Source organism: Emydura macquarii, unplaced genomic scaffold (assembly GCF_026122565.2).
Source record: "Emydura macquarii macquarii isolate MOO-44397 ecotype Brisbane River unplaced genomic scaffold, CSIRO-AGI_Emac_v2 contig_691, whole genome shotgun sequence".
NCBI classification, from domain to species: Eukaryota; Metazoa; Chordata; order Testudines; family Chelidae; genus Emydura; species Emydura macquarii.
Window position 1 is genome coordinate 5,825,345 of NW_027130828.1, and position 20,618 is coordinate 5,845,962.

Sequence of the window (20,618 nt, forward strand, 5' to 3'; positions counted from 1 at the left end):
CAGCACGGGGATTGTGATGGCTGCGGTCTCACTCATGATGTATTTATTTAGCGAGCCGGCGGCGAGGGCTGTGTGTGTGTGTGTCCCTGAGTGAATGGCTAGGACACAAGAGGTCATTTCAGAGGGTGAGTGGTCGCGATCCAGAAGGATCATTCAAATGCTCCACTCAGCAGAGACTGTACCGGTTGAATGTGTTAAAATGGCAGTGTCATTGGCACGGGGAGAGTTGGCTCTGAAACTTCGTCACCAGGAGCTGTGAATCCAGAGTTAGAATGAACTCTCAGGACTGCTCCCTCCTCCTGTCAAACAGACTGAAATGTTTGACCCCAGGGTTCCCCCGACCCCCGGCTTTTCCTCTGCAAGGTTCACTTCAGCGCCTCAGCTCCATTCGTACCGTCTTGCTTTGTGTGTGCTTTTGATCTAGCAGCAGTTTTCCCAAACGAGTTAGATGGAAAAGTTAGTTCCATGCAGAGCAGCCAGAATGTGTCTCTGACTCTGGTTGCCAGTCGCCCCGGCTCTGCCAGGTATGGACTTCTTCCAACTCCGAATAAAGTTAGTGGGAGCGGACGGTGCCCGCCACCTCGCAAGGTACTTTCCTTTGCAGGACTGAGCCCTTAATTGGCAGGTGTTTGAGAAGACAAGAGCCGGAGAAAGCAGTGGCTGGTGGTACTCAGTAGATGGCTGACTGGATTGATACAATAGATCCACCCAGCGGCTTCATGCATTGGCAACTCCTCACTCCTGGTAGCTGCCCCTTCAGACAGGATTAATAAGTAGCTGTAGTGTGTCTGGTATACAGAGGGCAAGATGGGCAAAGTAATGAAATATGGGTTTGTGTGACTTGGGACAAATATTCCTCAGGTGTTCGCCCCTGTCCGGAATGGGGAAGTTACTCCCCAGACCCTTCTGTGCTATAGAAATTAATACTGGAGACTCCAGAATCCAGGAGTCCCTGAGTCCTGTCCCAGACTCGGTTACTGACTCACCGGGTGACTTGGACAAAGTTCCCCCCTTGCTAAAATAAGAAGGAAGAGCATGAGATGATGAAGTCTCTTTTCAATGGGTGGGAGGCACAGCTGGGGGCCAGCGTGAGAACCTACATAGGAAAGAAGTCTAGTGACACTGACCTGCTCAGGTGTTAGAGTCCCGGCACCTTGTGTCTGATCTTACGCCACTGAAGTCCATGGGAGTTTTAATGCTTACTCCCGTGAGGGCAGGACTTTGCCCTTTAAAATCTTGTGATGGCAGGTGCTCTAGAAGACGGAAGATCACCAAAAAACAGGCCTTAAATTTGGCAGTTTTGAACTTGATTTACGGTTCCAAACTTTGCGGCTGTTTTAATTTCCATTTGGTGACGTTCCACGTTGTGTATTTAGAAACAACGACCTTTCATCCAAAATAGGGACATTTTAGTGGAAGAGAAAAGTCCTTAGAGTTTAGGGAGTTTCTGCCGGCTGGGGGTAAGTTTTATGACGAAACAGACTTCTTTTGGGTGGGGTGGGAATAAAAAGCAGTTCAGTGCCCCAGTTCTCTGAGGCCCCTTCATGGGACTGATGCAACAAGGGGATGTCATTGGTGTGATCAGAGGAATGAAGACTAGCTATTTACATGGATAATGAGCACAATTGTAGTTACATTGGATGGGATAAACACATATTAATTAGCCTTTGTTCTGCATGGCATAAACCAGCCACTGACTGACAGGGGGTTGGAAGAAACTGCCACTGTTCGCTTCCTAGTCCTTAATTCTCCACTAGGGTTTCTTTTACTCGCTTCTGAAGCATCCAGCGCTGATGACTGTCGGAGAAAGGACACTGGATTAGGGTTCGCCCACTGCTCTGATCTGCAATGACAATTCCTGTATCACTTTGATGGCACAGAGGCTTTGAGGGCACCCGTTATGGCCTCAAGTCATTGGACAGATGCTGAAATCACTGCGTGAAATCCCACGGCCTGCGTTTAGGGAGGAGATCAGACCTGCTGATCCTAATGGACCTTTCTGAACTTAAAATCTCTGCTCCTCAAGCCAGCAGCACGTCAGAAAGTCACACGATCGCATCTCATGCTTGTAAAATGACATTAAAGTGGGAGGATTTTTCTCTTAGGGTGGGGATCAACAATAAGCCTTCCTCCCTGAACTATATCCCACTCCAGCCACTCTGGCTGGCTCCTGTTTCCTGTTTGAAACTTACGGTGTTAAAAGAACTAACTATAAAATGCTGTGGGGGCAGCAGGAAGCTTTGTGGGAGAAGCCACTGCTGCCAGAACCATTTGGTTAGGGTATTTATAGCTGGCAGGTGATGTGCATGTGCCCATGAGGAGGACGCATTTGCCAACAGAAAAGTGTCATGGCTCTTTGCAGTGTGAAGTTAAACGTATAACACAAAGAGCTGGACAAAAAAAACGCCCGTTGATTTTTGTGGGATACATATATATATATTTTTAAATCACTACCTGCTCAAAAATTTAGTCTGAAAAGCTTTCCAATTTGGGGGCAGGTTTTTCAACTAGAACTTGAAACATTTTCTTGGTTTGCAAAAACTGAACAAAAATTCAGGTTGGGGCTTTTTGGTTAGAAATCTCAACCAAGGGAGCAAAACAAACATTTTTGTTTGGGCTGAGAAGCCATTTTTTATTTGGGGGGAAAAAAAAACCTTTTCATGAAGAATTTTTGACCAGCTCTAATAATAAACTTCCAAAGAAGACTGAAATCTTAGGAGTTACTGACAGATGTTCTCGTTCTGAAGCCCCTATGGTAGTGTGATCAATAGAAAATGCTGGTCACCATTCTTTCTGCATTTATGACACTATCGAATAAGAGGTGTCCAGATGCCATGTGCTACACTAGTATAATAATGATAATAATTAGCAGCTTTTCTCTAGCATCTGAGGATCTCAGAGTATTTTCACAAACACAAAGTACTCAATCCTCAAATCACTGGGAAGTAGGGATGCATTATTCCTACAGAGGGGGAAACTCAGACATGGGGATGTTACGTGACTTACCTACATTGAGTCACAGAGCGGGGAAGAGAGCGGGGAAGAGAACCCAGGAGTCCTGACACCCAGCCCCGTGTGGTGTTACCCCTAGCATCCAACCACGCTTAGAAGAACATGGTTGGGTCAGTGAGTCAGAATGTGACTTTCCTCCTTCCACTCGCCTTCCATGATTTATCTTTTTCCTGTTTGTTCCTTCTCCCTCGGTCTCTTTGTTTTCTTTCTCCACCCCTGCTTTTTGTCCTCTCCTGCACGTACCACTGTGGTGATTTATTATAGGTGTTACAATCGCTCCCTCGACGTGCGAGGTGCTTCCAGCACAAGTAGGGAGACCTAGTCCCTTCCTGTTTAAGGCCTATTTCTCCACCCCTGCTTTTTGTCCTCTCCTGCACGTACCACTGTGGTGAGGTGATCGCTCCCTCGACGTGCGAGGTGCTTCCAGCACAAGTAGGGAGACCTAGTCCCTGCCCCAAAGGGCTCCCTGTTTAAGGCCTATTTTAATTCCTGGCCCTGGCCTGCTGGAGTTCATGCTGGGCTCTGGAGGGCCGGCCGTGTCCGCGATCAGGGCTACGGGCTGTGCTGCTGAGCGGTGGAGCACCGACGAGCTCTGGCAGTGAACAGACAGAGGCGGGGTGGCAGCTGCGTGCGCAGTACTGCCACACCAGCAGCTCCAGGAAGCTGAAGGAACATCTTGGAGATGAAGGCACCAAGAAATGGGGAGGTGGTAACTGGGAGCAATTGCTGAGCACACAGATGGTCATTCCTTTTGCCTAGCCACTGAACGCCACTGTCTCACGTGTGGCTTTGTGAAGCGCTCTGGGAGACCAGCCAAAGGAGAGGTGCTGTATAAAACCACACGGCAGTGCTTGTGCGCATGTTAACGCTTCCACACCACGTTCAGAATGCGGCCCCATGAGTGTGTTGAAGGAAGCTGCCCTTTGCAGAGACACAGTGGGGTGGGTGGGGGAAGACAGAATCCCAGTCCCTGGGGAGTCCACTGCAGCCGCGGGAATCTGCTTTTGTTGTGAGATGAAGCAGAGGTAGTTTTCGGCTGAAGTGTGATTCGGTGCCTGGGAAAATCACCGTACTGGGAGCTGTGCAGGGCCAGCTTAGGGTGGAGTTTTCAAAGGGATGGAGGAGCACAAGCGCTGTTGAAAGCCAACGAGACTCTTGGATGCTTTTGAAAATCTCCTCCGAAAGGCCCTGATTCGGCAAAGCCCTTAAGCCAGTGCTTACAATCCACTCTCAGCATTTGCTGAAGTGCTTTGCTGAATTCCCCCCTACGGTGGCCCTGCCACAGCAGTGATTTTCCAAGATACCGAATCACACTTAGCCTCCCCAGCACCCTTTCGCCCTTGGAGCCGGGCAGCCTGGGGCCCTCTAGGTCTAGGATATGTCTACGCTGCATTGTAAACCTGGGTCTGCAGGACCTGGGCTTGTCGACTCGGTATTTCCAAGCTCCTGCTTTGAGTGTCTACACTGCATTGTTAACCTGGGCTGCCAATTGCTGGACCCAGCTCTCACAGACGTACTAGCACGTCCACACTGCAAAATGACAGGGCTTGGACCAAATCTCAGCAGGACGCAGGCTCCAACCCTCTCTCCTAGCAGGATCTTAAGACCTGGGGCCTGGATGCTTGCGGAACCAAGAGAAACTGATCTGTGTGTGGACAGAAGTGCGGCTCGGGGTCAGAGCCGAGGAGGCGTAGACAGGAATCCTGAGCTGGGTGTTGTCGGTGAGTTCAGTGGCTCTCAAAGTATGGCTTTTACACCACAAGAACAGTGGCAAAACCGGTGGATTTAAGCTCTCCGGGGCAGGGATTATTTCTCAGTGTTTGTACAACTCCCAGCACAATGGGCCCGATCCTGGTATAATCATTCCAAGCATAACTCCCCAGTGATGGTAAAGGGTCATGGGCAGTTTTAGGGCTAAGTGGCCTTGGGAGAAAGGGATTTCACGAGAGCATCACTCCCTCATGAACCGCTGCTGAGGAGGCAGAAGTTGCAGACCTCCCCCCCCTCCCCGCTGTAAGCTTCCAAACTTGATTGTCAGAAGTGCTAAGCGCCCCCGTAGGCGTTGTGGGTGGGCAGCATCTCTGCAAATGCTTTGCGAGCGAGCGGAGGTGACTCAGACACCCACCTCCCGGGCACTCCCTTTTCGATGTATTTCCCAGACAGCAGCTGGTGTGGTCTCCACCTCGGTGACAAAACAGCGGGTTAAACAGGCCTGCTGATCACTTAGAGACAAATGTATGCAGAAGCCTGGCTGTCTTCAAATTAGAGAGGCCTATTTCGGGTAAATGAGTCCGACTGGCAGGGTTTCATTAGCACTCCCTGCACGCTGATTAGCAGTCGGGCAGCGTGATGGAAATGTCAGTCACACGAAGTGGGGGCTGTGACTTTAAACCGAGCGCAGATCTCGTCCCCCTCGCTGGCTGTGGAGGTCTCCACTATCTTGGGTGATGCAGGTTCCCTGAGAGGAGAACCTGGGTCCATCCTACCCTGCTCTGATCCTCAAACACCCACATGGAAGCTGGTCCCTATTTTTTAATACAAAAAACCCCCGCAGGCCCGTCGGTGTTCGGACAATGCACACGGGGCAGGCACAGCTGCATTTTATCTCCCTTTCAGGGCCCACCTGCCTGGCTGAGACCAGAACATCTTGTGGCCGGAGCCTCTCAGCTTTCCCTGGACGATTAAATGCCTTGTCTGGTTTTCACATGCCTCCTGCCTTCCTTGGAAGAGGCACCCCCAGTGGGCTGCTTTTCCCCTCCCGAAAGAGCTACTGAAAATCCTCACGTGGGTCTCCCGCAGAGTAACAAAGCCAGGCCTCCCCGCATCCCTTCCTGGAGCAAAAAGAAAGATTTGCGGGGAGACCGGGCTGGGAGCCTGGTTCTGAAACACAAATCAGACTCCAAGTGCCTGATGCAGTAACCAGTGACTTCGGTGGGTTTTGCATCAGACCCTAAATGCTGCGATGAGGGGTTTGGAATGAAAAACTGCTGTTGCTAAGTCTGAATAAGAAGTGAAAATTCCCTCTGTGCAGAGCAGCTGGCCCAGTGACCCATTCCTTGGCATGCCAGGTACCAGGAATCCAGGCCTTCTGGTTCCTATTCCCAGATTTGTCACTACTTTGTTGTGTGACCTTGGCCGAGTCACCATGCCTCAGTTTATCCCTCTGGAAGGAGGAGATAATGATACTGACCCCCGGGGGCCTTGTGAGTAGAGATGGGTGAAATCTCTTGCCAAACAATTGCTGTGAGTTTGAGGTTTTAAATGGGTTTGTCCCTGGTCGCGCTCACACCCCGGGTGCGCTGGCTTTCTGGGAAAGTTGGCGTGAGGTAGCTTCACCAGCACAAGCATCTGTGGGGAACAAATCTCCCAAGCACGGCTTTGAGGAAGTTGATTTTAAATTAATACCCCTATGTTTTCGCACGGGAATGAATTGTCATGGCTCCCTGTGGATCATCAACAGGGTTGGAACCCAGCCCTGCTGCGCAGACCCCGAGCACTTGAACGAAAGGAGTCGCTCCATCAGCTGGCAGCAACTGGCATGGAATAGAGCGAATAAATACGTAGAAATTACAAACTCCTGGTGGAGAGAGAACCTCAATTACTCCAACTCATTCCTCATTAGAGACTGTTAGCTCCGCGCTGGCGGCGAGGCGGGGTTAGAATGAGGGAGCGAGAGCTTTGAGATCCCTCCGTGAACGGTGCCGTGGGAGAAGAGATTTTCTTTCCAATCATAAAGGCAGCCCCCTCCTCTTCCCCCTCCCCCCACACCTACCTTATTTCCATTTAAAATCCATACAAGGAAGCACAGATCCACTTGGCCAGTCTCTTTGGCAACGTCTCCCCGAGCTCTGCTGGGCCGCAGGTGCATGTTCAGATAAATGATGAGCTGCTCCGAAGAAGGGCCCCTCTGCTCTCTGGAAGGCTCATTTATCATCTCCTTGCCCGCTGCCCTTATAGAGATCACTAGGGAATGTGCAAGGACTTCTCAGCAACAGGTTTTGATGGAGGCTCATTGATACGGCCCCTGGGGCAGCACCCATCTCATTTTTCATTCTTATGGTAAGTTAAGGACATGTGTAGACAAGGTCTAAGTCATGGATGAACGATCCGGGGAGCTGGGGACCAGTCCTGCAGGCTAGAGCAGCAGATCCCAAGCGGTTTGGTGGCAGGACCCCATTTTGATCCTTTGATTAACTCCCGTGACCCCAGACAGCATGGTGGGCGCCATTTTGTAGTGCATGCACCATACGTGCCGGGTGAGGACGCGCTTGAGCAATGGCGGCCAGTCATTTGAAACTGTGGGATGCTTTTGTGACACAAAGTGTCCAGTAAAAGCTCTTTTTTTTCACACGATGGCGAGATCTGAACCCAGCTCTCGGGCGGGCCGGGCATCACTAATTAGCTTAATTTTTCCTCCCACATGATACTTCTCTACTGTTTCCCCATCCACATCCAGAGCCACACGGTCCTTCACTGGGCCCGTTACACTGGTGCAGTCACATTTAAACCAGCTGGGTTGAACTGGTGTGATTGAGAGCAGCATTTCTTCTCCCGCATGAAATTTGGGTCACACAACCTGATGTGGCAGAACTGTAATACATGCAGCACATCCTCGATTTAAACCCCAGCAGGCTGTGATTTCCAGGGTGCAGCTATTATTGGGTCAGAGACTGACTTTCCAACACACCATTTTATTAGCAGATCAGCACATGGGGTTTTACTTTTTTCCCCCTCCCTCTGATCAGCTCCCAGATTGCTAATGTTCCGTTGCCTGGCCTGTTGCTAATTTTGACGATGCCCTAAATAGAAGTCGAGTGGATCTCGTCTGGTTTGCTTAGCATAAGAGAAAATGATTTTCCTTCATTTACTGAGCCAAAACCGTGGCTTTAACCCCATCCTCACAACTCTCTCCTGGGGATTTTCCATCCCCTTTGAAAACAACCGAGCTGCTCTTTCTTTAGACATCTTCTTCACCTGTTCCAAAGGACTCTTCATTTGGCGAGAACTGGCTGGGCCGATAGGAGAAGCCTCATGTGGCTTCTTCTGCTCCAGACTCGGTTCCATGAAGGACAACCCGTAACCTCACTGACAAACTTGAGATGATACCAGAGTCAGCAAAGGACCCGAACTCTGACTTCTCCCCTTGCTTCGCTGGCTTCACTCCAGTGCCCTCACTTCAGGGGCTGGAGTTCAAGCGTCCTTGTCATCACCAAGTACCTGTTGCTTCTGACCTTGAATGAGTTGAGCCCTTTCTCTGATGGGGAGAGTTGTAGGGGTTTAGGTAGAAAACTAGTGTGGGTGCACACGGCCTCAAAAAACCCAGGAAGAAAAAGAAGTATTTTTTGTAACATTAAGACATGAGTGCCACTAAGGTCTTCTCTCCCAGGGTGCGTCGGCGCTTGACTTCATTTTGTACTTCAGTGTCCGTGAGAGCAGCAGATAGTAGTGATCAGAGCAGGGGCCTGGGAGCCAGGACTCCTGGGTTCTATTCTTGGCTCTGTCAATGACCCGCTGTGTGACCTTGGCCAAGTCACCTAACCCCCCTCTGCGCCGCAGCCCGCAGAATAGGGCTCACCCCTTCCCTGCTTCTCAGGGATGTTGTGAGGAGAAAGGAGCTGGTGTCTGGAGACACTTTGGCACACCTAGAATGCAAAGGGTTAAATCAGCGAAGCACGGTGAGGTCTTCCAGTGGGTGTCTGGAGGCGCTGCAGGGCCTTGCAGTGTGAAAGCAGCAGCGCAGCTCATTTCCTTGGTGTCCCCCATGTCTCTAGACCCTGAAGGCTAAATGTTCCCAAACTCCCCAAGTGTGGCCAGCCAGCTTCACTGTGCACTTGGGGAGAACGCGCCCACTCCCTGGGGCTGGCAGTCTAAGCACACGACAGACACACGGACAAGTGGTCTGGGGGCGGGGAACCACAGTGGGTGATTTCTAGACAAGCCATGCAGAGAGCAGCACAGCAGAAGTGGGGCTGGAAGGTGGACCGAGGTGAGTTCAGGGCATGCTTGCCTCTCTGGCCCGAAACGTGCCTTCCCTGCTGCGGTCAGTTTGTAACCAGCCCGGTTTCATGTCGGTCAGCGAACACTGTGCTGGGGATTGGCTCGAGGTTCACTACCTTGGGAGCGAAAGCTCCTTCTCTCCCACGCAGGCATCCACAGTTCCCCACTCACTGGCCTGGCTCCTGACCCGGCAGGACCCACCTCCAGTGGGTGAGAAAAGGGGCTTTCTCGCCTCTCTGACTGGAGAGCTGTCTGGTGAAGGCCCTGGGACCCAGGCCATTTGGGGTCAGTTCCCAGCCTTGCTGCAGACTCCCTGTTTGGCAAAGCACTTCTCCTCCATCCCTACAATAACCCGTCCTTTCTCCCGCCCTTTGCCTGACTTGTCAGTCTAGATCATAAACTCCTCAGGGCCGGGACTATCTCTCACTGGGTGGCTGTACAGCGCCTTGCACAATGGGGTTCTGCTCATCCTTGGGGCACTTGGATCCAGATCCTCAGAGGTATTTAGGTGCCTAACTCCCATTGATTTCAGGATCCCATTGGTTTCAATGGGAGTTAGGTACCTAAATAGCTTTGTAGAGCTGGGTCTTACATAAAACTAAGAAGAAAAGACTTGCTATTGGTTCTTGTGCTGTCATTCCAGCCATGCCACCAGCTCATGCCACCAAGGCCACTGAGCAGCTACCAGAGGCTCAGGAGGTCCATCAGTGTCCATTGATTTGACCCATTGGTTTTTGTAGCATCTGACCAGCCCGTATGACTGTGCCAGCTCGGAGCTGTCCTGAGCCTGGCAGGTGCCTCTCTTCTCGTTTTCTACTTCCACATCCAATTCTGAGTAATTCTTCGAGAAATCTGCCGCTAGAATGCATTTGGCTGCTTCAGAGAGGGGACACTGTGTTTACTCCATGAGCGTAGCGTGCGTCGTCATGGCATGCAGAGCACATCCGTCTGAGCTGCAATTGGTCACACCACAGGGCTTCAGCATGCAGGCTTTGGATGTAAATCCATTACCCAGCACAGCCTAAATATATCGCTGCCTAGGGAAAGGTGCTCGTTTGGGGCCCTCGCGCTGGAATTGCTTTCCTAAAGAGCTGTAATTGAGTGGCATTTGCAGCTCAGTGATGGTTATAAGCAGGGCCTCCCGTGGATCGCAGAAACAAAGGAAGGATGCTTGGAAGCACCAAGTGTGGAGGCCTTTACGGGAATCTAAATATAGCTGGTGTGAGAGGAGCACTTGCTGTCTGTACCTACCGGGCTGTAACGCTTGCAAAGGGATGCGAACAACACCCTAGAAGAGCTGCAGAGGGGTCGCCGTGTTCGTCTGCATACAGCGAGTTCTGGAGCACTTTAAAATTAAATTTGTTAGTCTTTAAAGTGCTCCAGAACTCTCGGTGTTTTAACACACTCGAAGGAGATTCTATGTGATTCCCCTTCGTCCATCTCATTCGCTGGCTTCCTAACTCTGAGTTCAAGCCGGGTCCCCCTCCCAGGTTACTACACTCTCCATGGGCTGTTGCCACTCCTGTCCGGATCTCCTCTCCCTCTGCTGCCCCAATCCTGTTCAGTAACTAATTCCCTCTCCCCTCCGAGGCCCCAGAATCCCTCCCTCTCTCCAAATCTCTCCTTTAAACCGACTGGCAGGAGACCGTCTCTCTCCCAGCATGCCGTGATTGTTCTGTGTATTCAAGATGCTCCGTTGCAGTGAAGGCTATTGGACGACTAGGTTCATCTCCGCATTGCTAGGAGCCCAGAGGCAGGCTGGAAACGCGGCCCCAGCCAGAGGTTGCTTGGATTGCACCCAGAGTTTCCCAGGGCCAGCTTGAACGTGATTGAATTAGTTAACAGAATGGCTTGCCACAAATGGTCCTCTGGAGGGACAGAAAGTAATGGAGACGGCTGCTCACCTGGTGGGGCTCCTTCTTAATAGCCCCTAAAGGAGAGCACTAGCAAAGGGAAATACCTCTGCCTTGCTGGGGGTGTGTGGGCGGGGGGAGACGGTGTCTGTTGGAGGCTAGTTTTACAGTCCTCTAATGGAAAGGCAATGCGAAGAATAGCGAGAGGCTATTTTGGAGCCAGGAGTGGCTGGCGGCACAATGCAGCTGCGTGGCCGGCAGGACACCTGCGCTGGAAAAGAGCCGTCTTCGTACAGATGAGCAATGAGCTGAGTGCAAGGGAATTTGTTGGCCCCGTGACTCCCGGCGGCACAGTCGCTGCCCTGCTCCGCTCCCTTTGCATTGGTCAGGTGGAAACCATCCACACTCGCCAGCTGTGAGCTGCTAAGGGAGGGGTGTGTGTGTGTGTGTGTGTGTGTCTGTGTCTGTGTGGGGCGGGGAGGCTGCAGAAGCAGTTTCTATGCCTTAGTTTCATAGCCCGGGTGCAAGGAACGAATTGGGGTGGGAAGATCCTAGCCAGCTGGTGTAGATTAGAGCAGTCCCCATACTACTCTAACCTATCCTGTCACTGTGGGTGGAGCCAAGCAGAGACTCACATAGCGTTGACCCTCTCTGACAGCTCCACTGCCCAGCACCGAGCAGTCCTCAAGTGCAGCGAGGCATCCGGCCATAGATAGATCTATACATATATATGTAACGTGAACAGTTGCAGATGCAAGGAGTTGCTTTTGATTGCTTGACTTCTGATTCCTTTCTTCTTTGCAGAAAATCAACCGTGCCCCTTCAGATGAGGAATGCTTCTTTGACCTGCTGAGCAAGTTCCAGAGCAGCCGAATGGATGACCAGCGCTGCCCGCTAGACGAATGCCAAACAGAGACTGCAGAAGCTGCTGCTACGTCAGGGTCTGCTCTGGAAGAGAGAATATGTAAGCTTTTGGGGGCTTCTGTTAATGAGGGTAATGGCACTTCTGCAGTGTTGCCAGTGATCATGAATTTACCACGAGTCTTGCAATAGCTGGTGTTTTTATTTTTAAATCCCCAGCTCCTGGAGTCAGGTGATTAGGTGAGAATCTCAGCTTTTATTTGTTCAAAAGTAACTTTCTAAATCCTGGTTTCAGAGAAAAGCTTGAAAAGACGAATCCTAAAGGCTTAAAGACCAAGACAAATAACAAGAACCCCAACATTTTTTATATATCTTTAATCTTGTGGGGTTTTTTAAGCCAAGCTCATGATTTTGAGGGCCTGACACGACTTTTTATTGTTTGAGGTTGGCCATAATGCACTTTCCTCCTCTTCATGAAAAGCACTATAATTGTTAAGGCAGTCTTGCAAAATTCTATTTGCTGACACACCTGGGGCACTTGCTGTGTTTTTTGATGGGGAAGTAAAAGTGTGCTAGGGTTTTTTCATTGGCGTCATCATTTGGTTTTTGTGATTCTGAATTTTGTTCAGCACTTAGATACTATGATGAAAGATGCTGTGTAGAGAAAGATAACCCGTAGGACACACACGGAGCACAGACTGGTAGATAACCACAGGAAGATCATAGATAAACTATATGAAAACTAGTTGGTAGTGATATCAGCATAGTAAGCCTAGGCAAGGAGATCGGGCGACTGGACTGGTATATTTTCATGGCCATTTTGCAAGGCTGTGATGAGACATTGTGTTTAAACAGCAATCAGAAAGCAGTGGTTAAAGAGACAAGTATCCAACTCTTTGGCTTTAAAAGCCATTTCTATGGTCCGTTCTCCTTTTATTTGTTCCATATGTTTTTGATCAAACAGTGCATCAGTTTTGGAACAAACAAACATAAAAGATTTTTTTTTTCAAAAAAAGCCCGTGATGTCCCTAAAAAGGCAGCGACATGAGATGCAGCAGAGAACCACCTAGGGAATACATAGCTGGCGCGATGTGTTCGCAGCAGCAGCGAGAGCTAAACAGCATTGGAAAGGGCAAGCTGTGTTGTGACTAGGAGTACAGATTGGCTCCGAGACAGGCGGCTTTTTCACCCTAAAAATAGAATGGATGCGCGCATCATTTTTATAAAGAGACGCATGTTTCTGATCCAGAAACCAGCCTGGGTTTTCCAGCTGTGCTGAGTGCTACAATCGCGGGCGCTTTAGACAGCAGCATTTAAGCTGTTTCAATATTGCCATCAGCCCAGGTGTTCAAAAACCATGAGTTGGGACTCGAAAGCAGGAGACCATCATGATTTTTTTTTAAATAAATGAATGAATTCGTTGATCTGCTGCCTGATTTCTGAGCCTTTGCACTGTACTTCATAGTTTGAAGCTTTTCTCCACAACCCTGAAGGCTAGAAACTTTGGTCCAGATCCGCAAAGGCACTGAAATCATTCCCCTTTTAGGATCTGGGCCTTGTTTCCTTTTTTAAATGAGAGCTGAGATTCTCGTGTATTAACACGGCGCCATAACATGAGGCTTTAAGCAAATAGCGTGAGAGCCTTGAGAAAAGTGTGAGTCGGGCACTCTGCTGTTTGTTTAAATATTTTGCACGCTGGCTTAGACAGTATAAAACTGCCTAGCGTCACTTACTTTTCTGGGTCTCCTTCGCTAGCCCGGTGTCAGGGCGTTGGGATTTCTACGTCGCGGGGGAAAGTTTGAATTCCAAACCAGCAGCAAACAGGAACCAAGCAGCTGTTTTTCTAAACTGCGCGTTCACTGGGATGCTGTTTCAGGGTTTGGGACTGAACGCGTTCGTTGGGCAGTGTCTTCGTTTGCTTGCGCCGGTCATTTGAAGAACCTCCTCCTGTCCCTCCTTTATGAGCTTCAGGGCAGCGCCAAATGTGGGTGCCATCCACACCTTATCGCACCAAGCACGACGGGCACTGGCAGCGCGATTCCCACGGCAGCCTGCGCTTAGTGTTGTGGGACGTTAGCCAACACGTTGGTCCACTGGCTGAGCTTGAAGTGCACCTTCCCCTTCGCGTCCTCCGACCCCGTTTCCCACGGGTACGCTCCAAGACAGAGTACAGCCGGCCACATGGAGCGCCGGCTCATCAGCTCAGGGACCGCAGGCTCCAGCAGTGCCAGGAAATGCTGTGCGGGTGAGGCGTGCGTGTTGATCCTAGGGAGGGGAGCTCCTGAATCGTGAGGTGGCAACCCAGGCGTGTGCTCTCGTGCTGGGTGTGAACATGGCACTGAAAGCTTGTAAGGAGGGTGGTGGGAAGCCACGGCTCAAATTCTCCACTGGGGTCAATGGGCAAAACGCCACTGAAGCCAGTGGAACTGCTCCTGTTTACATCAGCTGAGAGTCTGGCTCACTCTCTAGCTCCCCAACACACACGCGGACAGGCAGCCGTCTGAGCAGCAGGCTGGCTCTGGAAGGCCTGAAAAGAACCAGGCTCAGCGTGTGATTTCTTAAGGCACGCGGTGTGACGCAGGTACCTCTGCCTTGTGATAGACAGAACATTCACAGCCATGGCACAGGCAGATACCGTGTCTGCACTGGACCGGAAAGGCGAGTACTGTCTGGGGAAGGGACGAGCTGTCTGATGAATCACTTACCTCTGCTTGCACTTGGCCGATTACATGGCCTCTAATCACATCCCTCCCCTTGGAATCACACCGGGGTGTCTGTTAGGAGGCAAGACAGAAAGTCACTCAAAATTGCAGGGACTTCGGCATCTGTAACTACCTCCTGCTTTGCTTGTAACTGTCCAGCCCCTGCCCCCTAAATTCTAAAATTAGGCTTAATAATGAGGAAGGCGGAAAATGACTCTTCAAACAGGTTCCTCTGTAATTAACTGACTTGGGATCTGCAGTTGCACTGAGAAGGCGGCTCCAGGGCTCAGAACGGGCAACTAGCAGACACACTGTAACCAGGAACGGCTCTGGTTGGTGTCCCCCCATCTGGGAGTTCTCAAAGGCAGAACCGCTCGCCTGTGTCGGACCTTAAAAGGCCGCTTTGGCGCTCGTGCCCACGTTAATGGCAACGTTCTGCTCCCTGATCCGCTCGGCAGCTCCCTGCTGCATTATCCCGCTCTCCCTGCCAGCTGCGGGCAGCGGGAGCTCGCTGCTTGTAGCAACGGCAGAGTCCGGGAGCCAAGATCCAGCCCGAGGCTCAGAGCTTAGGAGGCTGCGTTTCTAACCCGTCGTGCAGCAGCAGAGCAGCACCCAGTGCTTCATGCACCATTCGGCCTTGCAGTACACCCCGGGCGTGGGGCGGGCAGTGTGATCTTCCTGCTCTGGAAGGTCAGGGGAGGCACAGAAGTTAAGCTCCCAGGGCAGCACGGCCACTCGCTAGGCGAGCCGGAGATAGACCCCGGGAATCCCCATTCTGGCCACTAGCCAACCCTGCAGCAGCCGTACGTGAGGGGATGCTGTACGGTGACAGGCTCATGGCCCAGGAGCGAGGTACCGGTTTTGCCCTTGTTCAGTTGCAGTGATGCGTGAAGGTCGGGAGAACGCAGTGGTCTCACAGGAGGGAGCTGCCCACCCCCCCGCCCCCGTTACAGAGCTCGTGGGACTTCATAGGCAGAGGGCGGTAACACCAGGAGAGTGCCAGGGCTTTGATACACCAGCGAGGCGTTTCTTCCCAAATCCAATCTCATAAATGCTCCAAGCGACATTAATATCCTGTCCGACTCACCAGCCGGGAGAAGATTTGCAGCCAGAGTTTCTGCGGTTGCCCCCACAAACGATAAAGCCAGCTGCCTTCCCCCTTCACCGCCTGACATCATCTAGACTTTACTGATGTGGCAGTCAAGCCAATAAACCCCCTCTGAGCTTTTAAAAGGGTTTTTTAACGCCCCAGAGAAAATGATCGCCGCCGAGCGTGCTGCTCCCCAGGGCCACCTTTCAGGCTGCAAACTGAGCCTTCCTGTCTTCCGTGTGCCGGGCAGAGGGAGCAGCCCCTGGAAGGGTTTGTCCGGCCAGCCGTTGCGCTCCGATTCCAGCGCCCCCAGCCTGAGTGGAATGTGCGGCACTGCTCTGGGGAAGTTCGCAGCGACAGCCGGCCGCTCTCCCTAGGAGTGGGAATTTCTTTAGCTTCCTGGTTTCAGAAAGCCTGGTCGGAAATGGAACCCGGGCTGTGGCTGCAGCTCAGACAGGCCAAGCGGCTCTGGCTGGGCCAGACCCATCTTTCTAACAGAAAATTAGTGGTCATTTCTTCTTCTCTGCAATCAGATGAAATGGCTGCAGTTTCCTCCCACTCTGCCCCAAAGAGGCCTCTCTGCTTTCTCCCGCTGTGGGTCAGGGGAGCCCATTCAGCGCAGGGAAATGAGGTTACTCCTATCAGCGGGGGTAGCCAAAAAACCCAGCAGCTCAGCTCACCTTCCTGCAGGCTGACCACAGGCCTGACCTAATCCCGGCTCTGCCACTGACTAAATGGGTGCCCTGGGCCGCGTCCCTTGCTCGTTCACTGCCTCAGCTTGCCCACCCAAGACAGGGGATCGTTTACTAGGGAATGACGCCCTTTGAGATTTACAGGGACCAAGCGCTAAGTGCATTACAAAGGCAGGGAAGGATTGTCCACCCCCCACCCCACCCACTGTGCGTGCGCTGAGCAGCACAGAGGGTGAAGTGACTTCCCCAAGACCAAGGAGCAAATCAGCATCACAGCCCAGAAGAGAACCCAGGTGTCCTGGCTCCCAGACCTCAGCGGGGCGGTGAAACGGTTAATCGGAGTCTGTCGGGGCAGCGTGTGGGGGTTGAGCGGCTCAAGCGGCTTGTTGCGGGCAGGATGGCAGCTCCGCCAGGAACACACTGTGTGCCGCATGGGCCCCTTCCCCCGGCTGACGTCGTGATGTTCTGCCTGTTCCCCCCGCAGCTCAGACCTCGTTAATGGCCTCGCCGCAGACAGAGGAGTTCTTTGATCTCATCGCCAGCTCCCAGAGCAGGCGGCTGGACGACCAGCGGGCCAGCGTGGGCAGCCTGCCCGGCCTCCGCATCACGCACAACAACCTGGGGCACCTGCGGATGGAGGGGGACGCCCAGGAGCCAGGGGACGAGTTCTTCAACATGCTCATGAAGTGCCAGGTAGGCAGCTTGCCCTGGGGCTGGGACTCCAGGGACAGCGCTGGGGGGGAGGGGGGATGTGTGTGTGTGTGGATGGCAGTGTGTGCGTGTGTGTGTGTGTGGTGTCCTGGGGCAGGGCAGCTGCTCCTAGGACTACACTTCGGGCCTGTCTTGAACTCAGGACTCAGCACCGTGCAAACATGGGATGAGGCCAGCAAAGGGCCAGCATCCCTGCCTGCCTCCAGGATGGCAGTGCCGGTGCCAGTCCGGACCGTGCGCTGCCCGACGGGCACCGGCAGCAAGGCAGGCCAAGGCACAGCGACTGCCCGCAGACAGGGAGGGAGGCCAGCCGGAGAAGCTGGCCCTCGAATGCAGGGCTCAGTCTGAAGCCCTTTGCAAGCCGGGGAAAGCCCTGCCCTCCCCCCAGCCTTGGGACCAAGGCCATGTTCCCAGCTCCCTTTTATTCCGGGGTGGGATTCTTCTGCCATGTCTTGCCAACGCCACGTGGCAGCCCCTTTCGGATCCAGCCAGCCGCCAGGCGCTCGCCATCCCCCCAGCGGGATAAAGCCAGCTGTCTAGGAAGCCACCCCCCCCCCCCCCGCCCCCGGTGCTCAGGCAATAACCGTTCCTAACAGCTGTTTTCCCTCCCCTCCGGCCATGCCAGTCGTCCCGAATAGACGACCAGCGCTGCGCTCCGCCGGACGCCGTGCCTCGCGGCCCCACCATGCCCGACGAAGACTTCTTCAGCCTCATCCAGCGCGTCCAGGCCAAGCGCATGGACGAGCAGAGAGTGGATCTGGCTTCCGCCCCGGAGGAGCAGCAGCGGGGGCCCAGCTCCAGCTAAGAACTGCGCTTCGCCTTGAAGAAACCGTCGTCTGCTCCAAAACTGAGACCGGCTGCTCTGAGACGTTCCCAGGAAAGAGCCGCCCCCGGCCCCCCGCCCGGTGAAGGGAGGTGTGGAGAGGGAGGGGGCGTTTCCTGTATCTTTGGGGGTTTTGTCATTCCTTGGAGGAGGGGCCGGGCAGGGTCACGGGCTGGGGACTGTTTTTCCATATGGCTTTTTGGGACTGTTCTGCCGCTGAGCAAAGCGAGGAGGGCCGGCTCACGCCCGGCCGAGCGCTTCAGACGCGAGGTGACCTGGTTGATGCGGCCCCCAGCCCCAGCAGTGCCGGGGAGCGGCTGCTCCTCCCTGATGAGCTCCACGTGGACGGGGTGGCCAACCGAGGTGGGACCCTTTGCCAGAGGCCGTGGCGCCGCCGTGGAGGAGCTGAAGGGGCCAGAAGTTAAAACAAAACCCCGAGCTCTGCGTGCACCACTGGGGGATGGGGGAGGCCGTGGCCCCCCGAGCTGCACCGTGTTTTGTTTCTGCAGTGCTGGGGTGAACGGGGGAGCCTCTCTTCTCCTCGGACCCCCCCCCCTCCCCCGCCCTTACCTTCTGGCCAGGAGACATTTGGAGCCGCCTTCACCAGCCCGTCGCCGTGACGACAGGAGCCATTTGGGCGGGGGTGCGGCCCTGACTCACCACGGTTTGCCCTGGACCTTGCGGTGCCATTGGCTGTCTCCCGCCGCACAGCGCGAACCCAGTTCAGATTGCGCCCAGGGCTGCCGCCGCCCCACAAAGCAGCAGCATCCTGGAGGTTGCCCATCACTCTCTCCGTAGCCAGCACACTCCTTGCCCGCACCGTGCTGGGCCTGCAGTCACGTTCTCACAAGGGGGATCGCTGGACTGGAACCGGTGACCGAGCACCTGCGTTGGGGCTAGCCACTGTCTGCATCACAACGGGCATTGCTGGCCGCAAGCCCAGAGCCCGCCGCACTGGGGACCCTTGGGGTTAAGGCTGGAGCAAAGCAGCCGGGGCCGGAAGGCTGTCAGTCCGGCACCGTTCCCCACCCTGCCACCCGGCGACAGGACCGACGGGCGCTGGGTGTTTGGAAAGGAAAGTGTTAGTCGGTCCAGCCTGAATCGCGCCTAGCGCCCTGACCGCATCCGCGGGGCTTAGTACCGCTCCTCGCCCAGTGCAGGGGTAGCTAGGGGCCGCCCGCGTGGGCTCGGCAGGGCAGAGGAGTTGGCACTGCCTGGCCAGCCCTGCTCTCCGCTGCGGTTTTTCAACAGCAACTGTTTAAAGTGACATGAGCGCGCAGGGAAATGCGCTGACTTTAGCGGGCGGTGTCACTTTAAAAATAGGCTGAAAAACAACCCCCCCCCCCCCCAAAAAAAAAAAAAAAACCCTTGAGCCCTCAGAAAGAATGTGGCCATATGCCGCCACCCCCCCCCCCCAGTTTTGCTGTGCAGAGGGGCCGCTTTGCACCACCGCTCCAGCTCGGACTGGCAGGGCAGAAACACAAGCGGCTCCACTCCTCTGCTGAGCCTGCCAGCCACTGCTCCAGCCAGAACGACACCGTGGCTCCCCCAAGCCCGGGCCTGAGACTGACGCTATTGCCCCCGCAGATGAGTGGCGGGGTCTCCGCGTCTCTCTCAGGATTGGCCTTGGTGGAAAAGATCCAGCCGCAAGAAAGTCAGAGAGGTGGCGCTTCGCCCAAGCGAGCTGACGCGCTGGCGAGTCAGCGGGGTGCTACTCGAGGTGTGAGCAGGGAGCGGGTCCCTGCAGTGCTGCTGGCTGGATCAGGCCCGCACTGCACGGGCCACCCATTTACAGAGCGAGCCAAGGCAAGGACCAGCGCTCCCTGACTGGCACAAAGCTGGCGTGCATTTGGTAAGGGGGCCACCGCTCAGGTCTCCCCCGTCAAGACAACGTGACCAGCTGTGGACTTCGGAGCCCACGTGTCTTGTGCCCATGCAGTGCTTGGCCAGGACGCGAACTGGAATCTGCCCATTCAGCGTGCGGAAGCGGCACGTGTTTGCCATCTACTTGAATGTATTCGCTTATTTATTTGGTACATGTGCGTTTGCTGATGTCATTTTAAGGGGGCATTTCAACCCAGAAGGTACTTTTCCCCCCCCCCCCCCCCCTAAAAGAAATAATCTGCCAAATGAATTAATATATAGACATAACTGGGGCGTTGTGCTTAATAAACGTTCGTGGTCCAAACCTCAGGCGTAAGAGTCACTTTCTGCTGCGTCGCTAGAACCCGGCAGCCCCTTGTCTGGGCTATGGAGGATCACAGCCCTGGGTCTGGCCATCTTGGCCGAGGGCTCACAGCCCAGGCGAGACGGGGCAGGGGCGACAGCGATGTCCATGTTCAATGGTTCAGGGCCCGCTGAGACCATCCTTGGGCGTACACTGACCTGCGCCAGCTCCAGTGCCCCGGCCTCACCTCCCGCAAGCACGCACCTGCCCTGCCAGCTGGGCTCGGAGGCGAATTCTGGCCCCTGCCTGAGTGGTGCTAGCCGGAGCGATGGTCGGTCTGCACATCTGCTCCTATGCCCTTCAGCTGGGCCTCCGTTTGAGCTGTACAGCTCCTTAGGCAGCCGTCGGACACGCCCCTTGCTGGGCCAGACGGGCTGGTTACTGAGCCGGCCTAGCCCGCAAGCACACACCCAGAGGACGGTGAGTAGCCGGGAGCCGCAGGGAGCCATTCTGCAAAGCAGTGAGGGCAGAGCTGGGCCGCCCAGGGCAGCACAAAGTCATTGGCCAGCTGCCGTCAGGGGTGACCTCCGTCACCAGCGCATTCCCGTTAGATCCTGTCCAGCCGCCCCGCTGATGGGCTGTCCCTGAGGAGTCAGTACGAGGCAGGGCCTGGTTGACAGCAGGCGGCGTTAGCCTCTGGCTCTGGGAGT

General features: G+C 54.0%; 1 protein-coding gene across 2 annotated transcripts in view; it reads left to right on the forward strand.

Moving 5' to 3' along the window:
- Positions 1-18,116, forward strand: part of GPSM1 (G protein signaling modulator 1) — a 113,595-nt gene extending 95,479 nt beyond the window's left edge. For both annotated transcript variants that reach the window (XM_067541815.1, XM_067541816.1), the window contains 3 exons: positions 11,667-11,826; positions 16,692-16,900; positions 17,544-18,116. In XM_067541815.1, coding sequence (XP_067397916.1) covers positions 11,667-11,826; positions 16,692-16,900; positions 17,544-17,723 — 549 coding nt within the window. In that variant the 3' untranslated portion in view covers positions 17,724-18,116. The remainder of the gene's footprint in view (positions 1-11,666; positions 11,827-16,691; positions 16,901-17,543) is intronic.
- The last annotated feature ends 2,502 nt before the right edge of the window (positions 18,117-20,618 follow it).